This window comes from Lepisosteus platostomus, chromosome 1, assembly GCF_059453375.1.
Source record: "Lepisosteus platostomus isolate fLepPlt1 chromosome 1, fLepPlt1.hap1, whole genome shotgun sequence".
In the NCBI taxonomy this organism is placed as follows: Eukaryota; Metazoa; Chordata; class Actinopteri; order Semionotiformes; family Lepisosteidae; genus Lepisosteus; species Lepisosteus platostomus.
In genome coordinates, this window is record NC_142611.1 from 49232478 (window position 1) to 49251369 (window position 18892).

Genomic DNA, 18892 nt, shown 5'->3' on the forward strand with positions numbered 1-18892 from the left:
AGAGAATGTGCATCAAGGATTGAGAATAAGAAGCTTTCTTTTACAAATAGGTGGTGGGTGTCTGGAACAAATTGCCAAACCATTTTGTTAAAGTTGTTTCCCTTCAAAAAATAGTTTCAGATTTGTAACCTTTATGTCCTTAATTATATACTGTATGGAAATACAGTCACTGACAATGGTATTGGTTATTGCTTAATTAATAGATATTGTATGAACTAAAATGTAATAAACTGGGTTTATTATACTACTAGACCATATTCCAGTCCAGGAGTTCTGTTAAATCTGACTTTGTTGCCATTAGTGTACCTTCATAGTTTTGTTCAAGCTGTTGAACTTAGAGAACATAATGCTAAAGGATTTTGTAGACAGGTACTGTGTAATTGTAATTTTGTGTAAAGAATAGAAACAACCAGTTACGTCAACTGTAAATCTTCACAGATTAATTACAACACCTTCTCTTTTTCCTATAGTGTTTGGCTGCCATAAGGACTACTGTTCTGTAACCTCATAGTTTATCTATGGAGTGTAGTACTTGTTTAATGTATGATGTATAAGGCAGTTGGTCAGCTGTGAACACTAGGCAAATCTCTCTCTCTGGGTTTCTGTACTGACACAATTAAAAATATAATTATATATAAAATAATAAGAAATCCATCCACTTTCTAACCACTTTATTTAATATAGGTTCACGTAGGAGCTGGAGTCTATCAGGGCAAGTGACAAGCAACAAGTGCAAAGCTCAATTTTCTTTATAGGTCTTCCTTTCAGAAAAAGTGATGTCAATATAAGCAAATCAGAGTAAAGAAAAATTAATTATGACTGTTAATTACCATCTAGCCTGTAATTAAATCCTAGACACGCCCACAAAATATTTCTAAGGCTGAAGTCTTAAAAGAATAGGTCGCCTTCGTCGGTGAAGAATGTGGAATGGAGTGTCTTACACGTGTGCAGTGGTGATGACTCACTGTGTGTGCTAGTCATGAGAGAAGTCACTGTTGTTTACCACTTTGAGGCAGGTGCCCTTTTGAGTGGGATAAGACCAACCTCAGCAGCTACAGTAATTGACATCAGGTCTTTTGTTTAGGATCCCGCCTTTCAGAATTAAAAGCACATGCTCTGCTTGTGTCATCTGTTCTGTACCCTGAGACAGAACATAATTCTGGGGAATTTTGGGATCTAGTTGTGCATGCATGTTTTGATATCCTGTGATGGGCTTTCATTTGTTCTTCTTCACAAATGGCAGATTCTTCAGGATTCTCTTGGAAGCTATAAGAAAACGGAGCTTGAAGCTGGCATCTCTGAACTCTGTAAATACATCCAAAGCAACACAAAGGGATCTCCATGACTCAGAAGAACCACAAGTAAGGGCTAAGACAGAAAACCCCTTCCTTCTTTAGCCCTTTTTAATCTATTTAGCTTTTTAGATTAAGTACTTATTTCTTTTCCTGTAAGTGAAAAGACAGTTCATTGGTAACTGGAGTTTAACGAGTTGTTGGAGCATTTTAACTAGATGAGTAAAAGAATATGTATCGTGGGATACATTGATGACCATTTGTTGAAGATTTGGAGATGATAGAGTAATACTAATCTAGACAGCTCCCATTTTGTCTGCATTTAGCCATGTTCTGGACTTTGCAGGAACATCTGATTCCAATTTCTTGGGATTAGCAGTTATTTTTGCGAAGTTATTAGATTATAGTTCAGGTGAATACAAATTAATTTTTGTATGTGGTGGATGCGTCACTGTCAGCTGTGTAGAAATGCCAGGAGTCACAGCACAGTTCATTGATGGATTGAGATCAGTTTAATTTGTGGTAAAAATGGCTTTTTCCAGAGATCACTGGGAAAAGATACAAAAAGTGTATCCACCACTGTGTCCTGAAATCCAGCAGTGTTACAGAGGGTTTATAGTTCGAGTTTAGCCATGGGCACCCTTTGTTATTACTGTGGATGGGTGTTTATACCAATACAGTACCAATTGTATTGGAAACATAGAAAATACCACTTACGGCACAGTGGCTATACCTCATAATGTTAATTCAGCCTTTCAGTTACTCCTGGGTGTCACGCACAGCAGTTATTTTTACTTTTTAGAATGCATTTAAGACAGGTAAGTATAATGACCCCAGGCCAGAGTCAGATTTCTGTAGTTTCTATTGTTTATATTCTCCTTTGTGTATTAATAGTCATGTAGGCTGGTCATGTGATGTCACTATTTTGAGATATATATGGAGGAATTTTTACTCCTCAAAAATATAGAGAAATATAGAGAAATCTGCATCCTAAAAAAAGTAAAGTCAGTAAAAGGTAACATCAAGACAGTTATAGATATGTTGTTGTAAATATTTTTATTGTTATTGACATGTAATACAGATGTGATAGGTGTTGGTTGATAGAAGGTTAACTGGTCTTTCCTGACAAACTTGTAATGTTCAGTTAAATTCTATTTTCCCCACTTTTACCAATATTTCAAGTTACAAAAAGCGCTTTCTTGTTTACACATATGACACTGTCCAGAAAAATTTTGGCTCCACAGTTTGTGGAAAGAGGAATCCTCTGGTTCAGGGAGTGTGACGGCTCTCCAACAGTAGGAGACCTGTTCCAAATGCCTTGTAACATTGAGAACCCACACACTGCTAGCATATTGTCTAGTACAGTGTAAATAAGGGTAGAAAGTACAGTGGTGGTGCGTCCAGTATGTGATATGGTCTCTGATGTCCTGTCACCTCTGACTGTCTTGATCTTGATCTTCTCTTCAGGCAGAGGATGATCGTGAGGGTGAGGGTGAGGAGGACGCCAGGATTGTGGATGCAGAGGCAGACGAGGGAGACGCAGACGCCACAGACACCAGGAGGAGACAAAAACAGGAGGAGGAGGTACAGAGGAAACAGGACACAGGGGACTGTTGGATTAGAGGGCTTGTAGTTTTTCCCCAACTGAAAACCTTTAGAAATAAATAGTAAGTAAATGCCAACATTATGACTCAAAGAATGATTCAAGAATCCGCAAGTGGACAACTGCCATTGATGATGTACAGTACGTTATGATGCCAAAAAGGAAGTCTTTCAAGCTGAGATAATACAGGAACCCGGAAGCTGTGTTACGCTTTTATCTCCCCTGTGTGTTAGTCCTCAGAAGAAAAAGTGTCCTGTCCAAGGTGTAATCACACTGTATATCCTTGGCATCTGAGACTGGCTCTGGGTTGCTGTGTCTTATACCAGGAGTAAGCCGACTTTCTGCTAGTGTTTGGCTATTATTAAAGTTCCTGCTTCTCTCTGAGGGGAAAAAAAAGTTTTGTGTATTTGCTCCCTGGGCTGCAGGTGCCACATGCATTCTGTGTTAGACCTTCACTTGGCGGCCTCTCTGCTCAGCCCGCGTGTGTTGTTTTGAAGGTTGATTATGACAGTGAGGAAGAGGGAGACAATGACGAAGCCAATGAGCTGCAAGAGGAGGAGGAAGGACCTGAGGGCCGGCAGGAGAACGAGGAGGAAATGGAAACTGGTCAGGTGCCTCCTCAAAGCACTGCTGCTCTTCCTGCTGCGAGGAGGAAGGCAGTGAAGCCCTTTGCAGACACAGAGCTGGATGAGGTCCGGATCAACACCGTTCTGGGAACCAGCTCCTCCATTGAGAGCTATAGATATGACACAGAGCAGGGACTGTGGTGTGAGGTCAGTACAGTGTGCTTGTTTTGGCCTTATAGTCTGTCACTTGGTGCATGTGTTAGTGCATTTAAGTAGGGTAAAATGAATTATAGGAGTGATTTTGCTTTTTTTAATTAAAATCGCTGGATTGTACTCTTGAGGTCTTTCACAGTGACACCTGGAGTTTGTTGGCAATCTTTACCAATGCATATTATCAGAACTTTGAAGTTCCTCCTGTTTCTTACTTATTTACTTATATTCTGTTGCTATTAGTTACTGATCTGAAGACCTGTGTGAAGAGCCTCACATTGGTCATTAGGAACAAAATGTGCCCCTCCCCAACAGGATACTGTTGTTGATATTTAAAGGCTTGCCGAAAAGTGTTCGGCAATTCTTGACAAACATAATCACTTCTTAAAGGTATACTGAGAAATTAATCAGTTTTGAGTTTATGTGGATGTAACACATGTATGTAGTCTAGGATGTATACAGTTTCTGTTCATTCTTATTTTTTTAGTATCTTTACATTTCAACATCTGGTATAGATGCACTTTTATTAAATTAATATTAGTGACTTTTATTCAGTATGGCATGGTAGTGCAGTGCTTAGCATTGCTGCATTACAGTGCTGGGGCCCTGGGTTCGATTTACAGAGTAAAATCTGTATGGAGTTTGTATGTTTTCCCCATGTTCACTTGGAGAGACATACTGGTGGCTTATTTGGCTTCTGGGAAAATTGGCCCTGGTGTGAGTGTGCAGATGTTTGTGTCTGTGTGTGCTTGTGTGCTGTGCAGTGGACTGGTGTGCCCTGCCAACCCTGTACTGGGTGAAGCGGTTTAGAAAATGGGTGGATGGCTGGACTTCTTTTACCTGTACTAATTTTATCAATCTGTTTTTTTATTTTCCTTCTTATCATATTTCATGCCTAGTTATTGCACAGTACCAACTCCTAGATTGAGGAGCACCATATTGGAAAAACTACAGAATCAAATGTTCTTCATCATACTGTGAAGCTCTGTTTTAATTCTGGTTTCCTTATGTCTCCGTTACGCGATGCAGATGTGACTTGGATGCATTCTTGTGTTCTTTGATGTTTCAGGTTACTCTGAACCTCCCCGTTACCAAGGTGTACTTTGACCTCACTTCTCTGATAGCATCTCAGGCGCAAAGTGCAGTGGTGCACGAGACCAAAGGCATCACCCGCTGCCTGCTGAACGAGTCCACCAACAGCAGGGGAGAGAAGGAGCTTGTGCTCAACACGGAGGGAATTAACCTGACCGAGGTCTGCAAGTACAGCGATGTGAGTCCAAACCTGGTCCAAACACACCGCCTTATTTCTAGGACACAGGGCTTCACTTTCACAAGGTTGTAACAGTTTAGTCAATACTGGAATGACAAAAGGACAGTTTATCAGATTTAGAATTTTAAAGAGCAGCAGCAAAAGTAATTTTTGGCCAAATCACCCCTTCACATTAGATTTCTACTTATTTACTGTAATACAGAGCTGTACCTAAATAAAACGAGTGCTGCCACCTCTTCACAGTGGAGCTGTTGGAGTGCCTCTGTGCCTTTAGGTACGTTTAAGTACTGTACTTCAATCTATTTTGTGCTTGGTATGTGTTACGACCCCTCAATATCTGAATCGGCTTCTGATCCCCTGGTTCACCCGTTAACGAAACTGACCCTTTCATTATGAAAGGTTCATAACTAGGGTCAGGAGTATTTCAATAGTCAAAGGAATGGGAACATGGGATACAGCATTCCTAAACCCTACACTCTTAGCTTGCTGCTGCTTACGTTTTAGCGTCATACATTTAGCAATTATATGACTCTTCTTGTGACAGTAAAAACATTTACGCTCCTCTTTAGGAGGTGGGGGACTAGTTTTTACTGGGTTAGACTGAGACTGGGAACTGGGAGTAGATACAGTTTCAAACTCATCTGCCAAAACAGCTGCTTGCGATAAGGAAGTTACTTTTTGTTAATTTAAATACACAGCAACGCGTTCAGGCAAACAGTACTTAAATTCCTCTAATAGCATTTACTCACACAATGAGTTAAACTCACTCACTTTACTGGCTACACACCATTTATCAAAGAGAATTCCCTTTTCTCTGGCGAATTCAACAAATGTTTGGCCTGACACTTTACGATGATTTCGGAAGCGTTGTCTATAAGCTTCAGGAACCAGTTCATATGCATGTAGGATTGCAGCCTTCAAAGTATCATAGTATAAACTTTCTTCCAGAGAAAGAATCTGATACCATTCTCCTCTTCTTTCACATTATACACATGGCTGTAGACACTGCCTCATGCTGTGCAGTTCTTTCACTGACCGGTCTTCAGATACACTCTTTCTCCTCCGTTATTTGCCTTGTCTTCATGACCGTTAGCTTCCATCGATCTGCGATTTCTATCTTGAATTACAAATCCTTCCATACCCTCTGCTGGCTAAGCTGTGCTCTCCCGCTTAGGGAATCCCAATCACAGTCATCTAGTGACACAACCCAGGCTTGAACCCATGATCATAGAACTCAGCCTGGGCTCAGGCCAGTACCTTTACTGGTTGAACCATTGGAAACCCCATGAACATTTCTAGTTAAAAGTCTGTTTTTCCATTTTGGCATACATGTTCATCGTGGACTACTTATTTGAATACCTAGATATATAATTTAACAAATTATTTATTTGACACAACCAAGCCTGTGCTGTTTCTTTTTGCGGGTCAGATGCCGAACTAACAGGCTGACTTTTCCTTCTCTTTCTGAAGATCCTGGATTTGAAGAGGCTGTATTGTAACGATGTGCACGCCATGGCCAACACGTACGGTATCGAGGTGGCTCTGCGGGTCATTGAGAAGGAGATCAAAGACGTGTTTGCCGTCTATGGTGTGTATGTTTGTATTCTCAGATGTTGTAACATTTCAAGTCTCTCAAACGTGGGTAAACAGAGCAGTTTCCTCACTACATTTTCAGTTTTACCTTGTTTCATTCAAGAGTTCGTCAGCTCAGCAACTTAACAATGACTAACAATTTGCAAGAGATTTGAGCAGCACCGTACTATTAAATCTATAAAAAGTAGGCGTCCTTTCTAATTGTGGTCATGAGTGTCATTATGAGCGTCTGTCTTCAGAAGAGTTGTTAATCCAGCCCTTTGTGACGCCTGAAGTCATTCAGTTACTGTCTTTTACTGATGAGTTCTTCAGCTGCGTCTGGCAAGTACTGTATGTCTGTTCTTCCTTTTCTTTACCTGAGCCACTTGGTGTATGACTGTTTTCACAGTGTCGATAACTCCATCAAATTTCTTTATTAAAATTTAGCAATAAACATCCGTTTCTGTGTTCTAAGCATTTTAAATTAATTCCTCTGTCAGAATAGAATGAGCAAATCCTCAGATTTTTTCTGAATCTCACACCTACTAAGTCTAATGTTTTTGCATTAAATATTTTATTTTCTTAACACAAAGGTACCTGTCATGTCGCTGTTGCCATGACACTCTGACCTGGCCTTGTGTTCTCCGCAGGCATTGAGGTGGACCCTCGTCATTTGTCACTGGTTGCTGACTACATGTGTTTCGAAGGTGTTTACAAGCCTCTCAATCGTTTTGGAATAAAGTCGAACTCTTCCCCACTGCAGCAGATGACCTTCGAGACCAGCTTCAAATTTCTTAAAGATGCGACTATGTTGGGTAAGAAAATTAAATAAATCTGGCGGATCCAACGATTCTACTGGTTTGCCAGTAGATGGAGTTATATACAAGACATAAGGTCAGGGATTAAAAAACATAAACTTCCATCTTGGACCCATCTATGTTGTTCATGGTAAGTAGGGGATGTAGGTGTCTCCTCAGTGAATTCTAAAAGAAAATCCTCAGAATTTGGTCACTTTTCAGGTTGCTGCCATGTAAAAACAATTGTGGGTAGGTGATAGTTCAGAAAGCTGTGGGACAATACAAACACACATACAGTAATGTGAAAAAGACTTTCAATTCAATGGTTTTACATATCAGGGCATAAATAACAATTGTCTGGTCCTCTCCAACTTCTATAATTAGACAAATATAGTCTCAGATTACACATAACAAAAAACACATAACAGATTTCACTATGTCATCATTTATTCAACAAAATGTAAGCCAAAATGCAGAAACCATGTAGGAAAAATTAAGTACACCCTTACTGCTTCCATAGGAATTAAGAAGGTAATTAGCAGACAGGTGCTGCTAATCAAATGCACTTGAGTAGTTGATCATCAGGAAGTGTGACCACCTCTATAAAAGCAGAACTTTAGGCAGTTTGGTGGGCTGGAGCATTCAGGTGTGTGTTCAGAAAAGACATCAGTAGTGACATCAGAGAAGCAATTGTTGCTGCTCATCAATCTGGGAAGGGTTATAAGGGCATTTCCAAACAATTTGAAATCCATCATTCTACAGTGAGAAGGATTATTTACAAATGGAGAACATTCAAGACAGTTGCCAATCTTCCCAGGAGTGGGCATCCCAGCAAATTCTTCCCAAGGTCAGACCATATAATGCTCAGAGAAATTGCCAAGAACCCAAGAGCTTCATCTAGGGATCTCCAGGCCTCGGTTAACATGTTAAATGTTCAAGTTCATGACAGTTTGATCAGAAAAAGACTGAACAAGTATGGCTTTCATGGAAGGGTAGCCAGGAGAAAGCCCCTTCTCTCCAAAAAGAACATGGCTGCACAGCTTAGGTTTGCAAACCACAAGATTTCTGGAACAAAAGTGGAGATGTTTGGTCATTATGCACAACGCCATGTTTGGCAAAAACCAAGCACTGCGTATCACCACAAACACCTCATACCAACCGTCAAGCACGATGGTGGAGGGGTGATGATTTGGGCTTGTTTTGTAGCTACAGGACCTGGGCACCTTGCAGTCATCGAGTCGAACATGAACTCCTCTTTATACCAAAGTATTCTAGAGACAAATGTGAGGCCATGTGTCCGACAGCTAAAGCTGGGCCAAAACTGGGTCATGCGACAGGACAATGAGCCCAAACACACCAGGAAATCTACAACTGAATGGCTGAAAGAGAAAAAAAAAATCAAGGTCTTGGAATGGCCAAGTCAAAGTCCAGACCTCAACCCCATTGAGATGCTGTGGCAGCCGAGCTGTGCATAAACGAATGTCCTCAAACATCAATGAACTGAAGCAATGTTGTAAAGAAGAGTGGGCCAAAATTCATCCAAAACGATGTGAGAGACTGATAAACTCATACAGAAAACGATCACTTCAAGTCATTGCTGCTAAAGGTGGTTCTACAAGCTACTGAATCATGAGGTGTACATACTTTTTCACACATGGCTTCTGCATGTTGGGTTATTTTTTGTTAAATAATGACATAGTGGAATCTGTAGTGTTGTTTGTCACCCAAGGTTAGAATTACCTAATTTTAGGACCTGGTAATGACCAGATGATTTTTTATGTCCTGATATCTAAACCATAGAATTGAAAGAGAGTGTACTTTCTTTTTCACATGACTATATATTAAGATGCCCCTCAAAGATCTTCAGCCTTCAGTGTCGTTGATTTTTTTTGGTCTGTGCCTTTCTGCAGCATTCATGGATTAATTAAAAATATGTCCTTTGAAAGTGTGCACATCATTTTATTCAGTAATATAGGACATCATTGGAAGAGAGTGAATACTTTTGCAAGGCACTGTATGTGAGTTTCAACATATAATCGATTGTTTTAATCCTCAGATGTTAATCGAATTCAGATGTTATATATTTATTTAATTTGCACAGTCAACTATGTTTTAAGTGTGGTTATATTAATAACTGGTGTACAAGTATTCATCATTTTATTATATTATTTTATTAAGAAAATGAATACCTTTTGAGACACTTGCTTAGGAAAAATGCTGTTTTGTCTGTGGTTCTTTTGAATTTTTGCTTGTTGCTGATAATTTGTTTTTTTTAGACATGCCACATCACTTCCTAATTACTTCTAAGCTCTCAGTATGAAGCTTTCAGTACTGTGAAAAAGAACTTCAAACATCTAGCCTTGGTTCTTAAAAACAGATTTCCTGTATTTTAAATCAATTTGCTTCACATCCTTTCAGAAGACATATAGTAACTAAGACGTAGTTGGTGTTGGTTGCTGTACAGATAAGTGTGTCCATGTACAGTACATTTAGGTTCTTTGTCTATGCTTATGTTGCTGCTACTTTAAAAAAGACAGACTTTATTTAAGTGTGATGCAAACACGTATGCCTCAGTGTAATGCTGTATTTTACTGATAAAAGCCTTTGTTTCTAGGGATATCACTCAGCTCTTGTGATGTAAATTACAGCTCATCAGCTCTCCTCCTTGAGGACCATAATTCATTAGGGTTTGCAGATCCTAAGTGATTACCTGCTTTAAACCCGGGAGAAGGGTTAAATTGGTTCATTTAAATTAATCATCAGTTCAGAGACATAATTATAAGCTCAGGTGGAATTGAAACCAAAAGGCTCTGTAGTCTTGAGAACAGTACGTGCTGTAAATGAAGAATTTAACTGCAAAATAGTAGAGGAGCAACTCATTGTTGGATGTTGTTTTTTTTTTTTAATTGCCATCATTTCTATACAGCACCTTTTCAGTTAGAGTCTGTACACCCATCCTAGAACATAGGCACATTAGTATAAAATGTAGTAAAACGTCTATACAGTATTAATGCAATTACATTCACGTAATTGTCGAATTTCACACTGATTCTGATGTTTCTTTCATCTCTTGTGTCAGGTGCCTATGATGAGCTGAAGTCACCATCAGCATGTCTAGTGGTTGGTAAGGTAGTTAAAGGAGGAACAGGACTCTTTGACCTGAAGCAGCCACTCCAGTAGGTCTTTGTGGAAGCAACAGTGCTCTGTGGAGGGAGAGGGAAGCCTTTATAATTTGAATACGCAGACTGGTGTTGGCTGCGGGGGAAAGGAATGCTGAGCTGAGCTGGAAGTCTCCAAATGCTCCCCAGGTCGCACGGCAGATGGCGAAACGAAACTTGATTTCAGCACAAGACTGAAGGAATTTGTTCCATCAGGATCCGACTGTTTCTCACTTTGCTGTTCTCCAGAGCTGCCTGACCCAGAAGGCCCAAAAAAGCTATTGTGTTTAATTTGTTTTTTTCTGTGTTTAAGTAAACTTGAAGTCCAAAAAAGAAAAAGAAGGAATAACACATTTCTCTTTATTTTTGTTTGGTAATCTTATTGCAGTTGTTAAGCAAGGGGAAATCCAAAATAATATGAAAATATTTGGCCGGTGATATAGGGTTCACATCCATTTGATGAGACACAAGATATCTTGCTTGTGTTGTTCACTGTATTTAGTTGTAATGAGATTTATTAAGTGGCACGGACATTTTTGCTGTGTTTCCTTTTTGTTGTACTTCTCTTTTCTCATGTTTCTGTTCTGGTACAGTATATGACATACTGTATGGCTAAAACAGTATTTACTGGTAGTTGTAATTTACCATTCACATCACAGACTGCAAACTTCCTCACACGTAGACTTTTCAATATTAGAGCTCTCCTTCTTTCACTCTTTCTAATTTCAGATTAAAATATTTTTATTTTGAATCTCAAGAAGTGTCCTCACCTCAGTGCTGTTAACCCTTATACTCCTTTTTGCTTTATGAGTGCTCATAGTGAACCTTCTACTTACTAAATAGCCAGCAGCCATATCACCTTGCTACTCACAACTTGCAGCCAACTGAAGCTCAGCAGGTCAGTACCTGGATGGGAGACCTCCTAGGAAAAACTATGGTTGCTGCTGGAAGAGGTGTTAGTGGGGCCAACAGGGGGCACTCATCATGTGGTCTATGTGGGTCCTAATGCCCCAGTATAGTGACAGGGACGCTATACTGTCCTTAGGATGAGATGTAAAACCAAGGTCCTGACTGTCTGTGGTCATTAAAAAGAAAAGAGTAGGGGTGTAACCCTGGCTGAATTTCTCAGTGGCCCTTACCAATCACAGCCTCCTAATAATCCCCATCTATGAATTGGCTTTATCGCTCTGTTCTCATCACCACTGATAGCTGATGTGTGATGAGCTGAAGAGCACACTATGGCTGCTGTCGCATCATCCAGGTGGGGCTGCAGATTGGTGGTGGTAGAGGAGAGTCCCCATTACCTGTAAAGCTCTATGAGAGTGTCCAGAAAAGCGCTCTATAAGGTAAGGAATTTTTATGGTTGTTGTTATCATCATTAAATGTTTGACTTCATATTTATGCTGTTTTCTATTTGAACATCCAAAGAATGTAATGGAAAATTCTGAATTTTCAAATAAATGTGAGATCTATAACAGAAAGATTTTAAATTTTGTCGCTTCCATGTGAGGCATAAGATAAGATAAAATTTTCATTGTCCCCTTAGGGAATTTTTTATGGATCCCCGGCACTCCTGTACATTTAAATAAAATGCAAAAAAAGGAAGAAAAAAACATTGCACATTATACTGTTACAAAAAATAATAAAAACATTGCACATCATTCTATTGCACATGTAAAGTATAACACATAACAACATGTAACATTTATAACACATCACAAAACATATTGCACTCAAGTGGGTTGTAAGAGTCAGAATTGTGTTTATCCTTGAGATTTGCATTGACAGCTTTAATGGATAATGGAACAAAGGAATGTTTGTATCTGTTTGACTTTCATTCGAGAACCCTAAAACGTTTGCCAGAAGGAAGAAGTTGATATTCATAGTTGACGATTTGGGAAGGATCTGATATAATTTTTACTGTCTGTTTGATTATGGATTTTTTAAAGATTGTCTGCAGGGAGGGGTGCCATTTTACTCCTATGACCTTCAAATCTATCTGGATGAGGTGGGTAATTTGCGATTTAAAATGAACTGATAGATTACCAAACCACACTGAAATACCATATCTGATAATGCTCTCGATTATAGCACGGTAAAAGAGTAGCATTACTTCCCGTCGAACCCGCAACTTCGCAGGAAATATAAGCACTGCTGAACCCTCAACATGCTGAGCAAACACTCTCAACATGAGTAGACCAGCACAGGTTACTGTCTTGTGTACACCTAAGTACTTGTGTGAATCTACTGCACAGTGAACAGTGATGAGTTCACTGTGGATTACTACCTGTGAGTGATCACTAACTTTCTTTTGTTTTTTTTTTAGCATTCAAAATTAGGCTATTGTTGTCACACCATTACACAAACCTTTGGATTTCTGACATGTCTACAGATGAGCTGCTACCTCTGCATTAAGCCGAGAACACCTGTATAATCTGGGAATTTGAAAATGAAGTTGCTTTGACTACTGCTTGTACAATCATTTGTATAAAATGTGAACAGAGGCTAATGGATCGTGACTCGGAAAGGGTTTTGTTGACCCTAACATACTGTGCGCGATAAGGAGTACGGCTGACCCGTGTTAATCCCAGGGGTTACATTCCTCTAAAGCTGCTTTTTTGGCAAGTCTGCATTGGAGAAAAATTTAACTTTTGTAATACGTAGTGACACATAAATGCAGCCATGTGCATTAATGACTGTGTACTTCACATGTATTTTTTTACACACATGTGAATGTCCCTGCCTTTACTGAAATGTTTATGAAATGCCAATTAACACAGTGGAGTCTTGACATCTGTGAATTTAACATTTGCAAGTTCACGATTCTGACTGGCTGAAGGGGTTTTGGTTGAAAGAGGAGCAAAGTGAGATGAAACCGGTCAAAGGTTGTTAGCTTTCAAATTCGCTGCGCAGAAGCCTAGGATGTGAGATTAAACCTATCTAGGGAGTGAGACTCTCCCTGTCCCCTAAACAAACACTACCCAGCATCCGCATCTCGACATGGTTTTGTACTGTAACAAGGACTCCTTGTGACAACGTGGCAAATGACAGACTGGAGGTGACTTTACAGGCTCACTGACGGTTTTATTGCCTATTTAATTACAGTGGGGTGTGCTAATCAGACAGGCAAAGAGAGGAAGCACAGGCCTTAGCAGAGGAGGGATTCATGTTGTTTATTTTAGCTCTCTCTTGCCTCTCTTGGTCTGTTCCTGTTTCTCCCTCCCTGTCTTCCTTCCGCTTTTTGCATCTGTATTCTGTGTTCTGTGGATGAAGAGCGTTTATCCTTTATTGCCATTCTAATAATTTACCATGAGATTAATTTACCAGAATCAGTCATCAAAAACAAGTTTTGGTAATCTGTGTTCATACCCATTTGTTTTAGGCTTTCTGTAAAAGGCCTTGAGTAGTGCAACTGAGATGTAAACTGCAAATGTTATTAGATTTTACAGCACCCTGGCTCCTAATACAGTTATACACAGTCTCAGTTAGTTATACACTCAGTCCTCCAATATGAGCCAAAGTACTTGTCTCTAACTTGTTCCCATGAAGGATTCTTTATTTAATTGTTGAGCTTATATATATTTTTTTACAACTTGATGACAGTGTGGCTGCAATCCATTTAGATGTGTAGTAGTTTGATTTAAATTATGTGGCATATCAGTTTGGTTACTAGTACAAACATCAATAAAGAACAATCACAACTTTACTGAGCTTTCTGCAGTAACAGCACATGAAAGACTGAGAGAGCAGGCTATGTGGTGGTGCAGGAGTGATGTAACAATAAGATCACTTTATTGGCCGTATACGATTTCTTGTATTAGGAATTTGTCTTTTCGCATATCCTCAATTTGCTCTCCATGAGACACACAGACAGGGAGAGAAGCTTGGGGTCAGAGCACAGGGTCACTATACAGCACCCCTGGAGCAGTTGGGGTTAAGGGCCTTGTTCAGGGGCCCAACAGAGTAGGATTCCTCTACCAGCCGCAGGATTCGAACTGGCAATCTTCTAGCCACAGGCGCAGAGCCTTAGCCACAGAGCACCACCCCAAATGTAGATGTAGATATTAATCAAAGATTTTAGAGTCCATGTTACCATGGATAGCACTTTTGATGGACTGTGTATGACCACATGTCACATTTATCAGATATTTATTCCTATTGATGTTTTCACATATAATTATCTTATTAATTGGAGAAGGTGGAGAAATGGAGAAGATTTTACTGTTCATTGTATACAGATGTTGTCAACATGTAGTGCATTGAGTTGAACATTTGATTTAATAATAATAATAATAATAATAATAATAATAATAATAATAATAAACTTTATTTTATATAGCGCCTTTAAAGGTGGCTTCTCAAAGCGCTTTACAGGATGACAATAACAATAAATAAGAAGACTACAACAATAAATAAGAAAATTTCACAAGACAGGACACAATTATAATTACAACAATACAACAATAACAATAGAGGAGACCGTGGAAGATGTTATTAAGAAGAGCAGAGGGGTGAAGAATGGAACCAGTTAAGTAAAGGCTTTTCTGAAAAGGAGGGTTTTGAGTCTGGATTTGAAGGAGTTTAGAGAAGGCGACTCTCTAATATCCTTGGGCAAAGAGTTCCAGAGCTTGGGGGCATAGCAGGAGAAGGCCCTGTCGCCCATACAATGTAGACGAGCTTGGGGGACAGTAAGGAGGGCAGAATTTGAAGAGCGGAGGTTGCGAGGTGGGGAGTAGGGCGATAAAAGTTCAGACAGGTATTGAGGTGCCAAGCCATGTAAAGCCTTGTAGGTGAGCATGAGGATTTTAAAGTCTACGCGGAATTTGACCGGAAGCCAGTGCAAGGACTCCAGGATAGGAGTAATGTGAACACTTGCACTAGACATGGTCAGGATTCTGGCTGCTGAATTTTGGACATACTGCAGCTTGTTCAGAGTAGATTTAGATACCCCAGGGAGCAGAGCATTGCAGTAGTCAATTCGAGAGAATACAAATATGTTGATCAGCTTTTCAGCCACAGTTAATGATAGCATAGGGCGTAGTCTTGCGATATTTCTAAGGTGAAAAAAAGATGTTTTGACAGTATGCTGTACATGTGGGTCGAATGTTAAGCCAGAATCGAATATAACCCCAAGGTTTTTCAATTTTGATTGGAGCTCAAGTACAGAGCCATCTACAGACAGGGTTACAGGACTGGCTTTACGAAGTTGATGGGGGGTACCAATAAGCATGACTTCAGTCTTGTCACAGTTAAGATGAAGGAAGTTTTGAGTCATCCAAATTTTTATGTCAGAGATGCAATTAGATAGAATAGAGACAGCCACATCAGTGTCGGGTTTGGTATGGATGTATATTTGAGTATCGTCAGCGTAAAAATGAAAGCTGAGGCCATGTGATCTTAAAAGCTGACCAAGTGGGAACATGTAAATGCTGAAGAGCAAGGGGCCCAGTATTGAGGCCTGAGGGACACCAGACTTGACAAGACCAATTTCAGACCTGTACCCATTGAGAGAGACAAAGTGATTTACTTAAACTTTGAACAGCAATGTTGTTTCCCACCCTAGTTAACAGAGACAGTTGAGCAAATTAATTAAAGTAATATTTTCAGCATTATCAGAGACAGTAAATGCTTGAAACATCAAGACATGTTTGGGCATATCAACACAAATCTTCACTGCAGCAAGACTTATAGGAAGCCTTCTATATCAGCTGCAATAAGCATCATGTGGTCAATCAAGATTGCTTTTATGTTAAATTTTCTCCTCCCTTGGGTTACTGGCTTTCAGTTTAAGCAACAATCCTTAAAGAAAAAGAACACATTTAATTTTATAAATAGAACTAAAACTTGAAGACAAACCTTAGACCTGCTTTCTGCACAACAGTTTTAAAATATGAGGTAGTTTAGGATCAATTTGGGATCAGGTTCCCAAACTGTGCAATCACCCTGTTTGCCTTTCTTGGAGGAAACCGGGACACAACAAAGTCCAAATTATTTTAGCTCTTGCTGTAGGATAGCCGGTATATGAACTGGGACACAAAAGACAAATATTGACTCAAGGTATTGTTGCTTTTAATAATAACTGACACATTTATTATTGGGCTATGTTAACTTAAGTGGTATTTAGCAGATAACAGAAGTTTAGTAACACTATTGTATATTATCATACTGTCCTGTCCACTGGTCATAACATAGCTGAATCTGTGAACAGTTCCATGGTGGAGAAGGAACTATTTATTAGATAAACTAACAGGACTCAAACTAATATTTATAAGTCTTATTTAGTCGGACTAAGTACCAGAACCCAAATCATCACATTTAACCTTTATGCATTGCATTCCTAGCACATCTCTACTGCTCTTAAAAATAGACATGCATCTTATAAGGGGAAATAAGATTGCACTCACAAAATAAAAAATCCTTCATCAGCGAGCCTGTCCTCTAAACTGATGCTAAAATAAGACAAGCATTGGGCCTTGTCAAGAAATGTGTCCGAATATAGATGCAACCAACTTTGTTTCAGAAGTGCAGCTCATTTCCCTAAATTTAGCCCAAGTCCCTTAAGTATCTGATAGGTTAAAGTTTGTCAAGGAGGAATCTGGTGGTGAAGATGTCCATGCTGCTGAAAAACTCTCAGGCGTCTTTATTCATCTGTCTCTTCTGCTATCTTTTTAACTTTTAATCTCCACTTTTAAAGTATAACACATGATCACACAAACTGCTGAATGGAAATTCCAGCTTCACAAGCTATTGAGTTATCTGATCTCCAAGGGCTGCTGACCAGATAAACTCAGCTGTGTAATCATTGCGAAAGATTACCCCCCACTGGATAACAGTTCTGAGCATACAGCAGGCAGAGTAGCTCTCCAGGATGAGTCACAATAAATACAGTTCCCACTTTTTGTTGGTTTTATTTTTAGGAATAAATAATGGAAATGGAATGGAAAATGAGACAATCTCCTGAATAATCAAGCAATCGCTGAGGTTTCTGTACAACTGAAAAAGACTTGTCTTCTTTCCTTACTTTAATTACCTTCATAGACCCTGACTACTTTTATAATTAATTATTATTATACTTTAAAAAAATGGGTAGTGCGGTAGCTCTGTGGCTAAGGCTCTGTGGCTAAGGCTCTGTGCCTGTGGCTGGAGGGTTGCTGGTTTGTATCCCATGGCCGGCAAAGGAACCCTACTCTGTTGGGCCCCTGAGCAAGACCCTTAACCCCAACAGCTCCAGGGGTGCCATATATATGGCTGACCCTGAGCTTCTCTCCCTGTCTGTGTGTTGGGGTATGTGAAAAGACAAATTCCTAATGCAAGAAATTGTATATGGCCAATAAAGTGATCTTATCTTATTACATTTCTTTTTTGATAATTTCTACATCTAATTTATACATGAAGTATTATTACTTCTGGCAGGCCAAGAAGGCAGCAGATGTGGCAGTCCCCGCTGCACAAGCCGTCGTACAGGAGTAGTTCGAAGAGTCACATGAGAATGACTCTGGAGCAGCCTCAAAGATATTCTGGCAAACCATTTGACAAGTCAGGAGGGGAAGGAGGGACATCACACAGGCTGTTCTCAGCAAGTGTAGGGAAATCATGACCTGGACAGGGGATGTCATTGAGATGTGAAGGAGCACATTGAGAAACTCCTGAATCTGGACACACTCTCCCTTCAGGAGCCAGCACAGGATCCCTTTTTAATGGGACAGTGTCCATTACTGTGGTTGAGGATCCTGTGGGGTACATGAGATCCATTGGAAATAGTGATCTTGGGGTGTTGTGGTAGATATGCCTTCCGTGCCTCATCAAAGAGGCACATTAACCATAACACCCTAAAAATGTCCAGCATCTTCAGAATTTCTGGCCAGATCTCATCCACCCCTGCATCCCTACCACTCTACTTCTGTACCTCTGGAGTGGCAGGCTGGGATAGTGGTCCCCGTGACAGAAAGTGCTGGAAAGGAGACTCCACCCGATAGTCAAGCCCGAGATACAGGATGAACAATGTGTATTCTGTCCTGGCTGTGGAATGTATTAGGGAGTTTGCAGGTCCTTTCTATACTCGTTTTGTGGGCTTGGAGATGGCTTACAGTCATGTTCCCTGGGCTATTTTTTCGGGAGGTGCTGTGGGAATATGGGGTGCTGAGGCTGCTGCTGCGTGCCCTCAGGTCTCTGTATATTTACAAATCCAATTTATTTATTGAATTTTCTTAAGGTATGGTGTGATATTGCTTAACTGCTGTGTTTTCTTTCACAGATTATTGCACATTTCTCCTTTTCTCACTACATCTTATTTTCTACTGAGTGCATGTGTGATTAGTGGTCTCAGTGTTAAGTGACATGAATACACCTACAGTTTAAATACCCTCTGATTTCCTCTAAAAGCAGGTAGTATTACTGCAACTAAGGATAACATTTCTTTATATC

General features: G+C 39.8%; 1 protein-coding gene across 1 annotated transcript in view; it reads left to right on the top strand.

Annotated features, from left to right (window-relative positions):
* polr1a (RNA polymerase I subunit A) overlaps positions 1-11228 on the top strand; it is a 46809-nt gene extending 35581 nt beyond the window's left edge. Inside the window, exons 28-34 of the mRNA XM_088630857.1 lie at positions 1244-1361; positions 2760-2876; positions 3393-3668; positions 4741-4941; positions 6412-6529; positions 7164-7328; positions 10390-11228. Coding sequence (XP_088486983.1) covers positions 1244-1361; positions 2760-2876; positions 3393-3668; positions 4741-4941; positions 6412-6529; positions 7164-7328; positions 10390-10490 — 1096 coding nt within the window. The 3' untranslated portion in view covers positions 10491-11228. The remainder of the gene's footprint in view (positions 1-1243; positions 1362-2759; positions 2877-3392; positions 3669-4740; positions 4942-6411; positions 6530-7163; positions 7329-10389) is intronic.
* The last annotated feature ends 7664 nt before the right edge of the window (positions 11229-18892 follow it).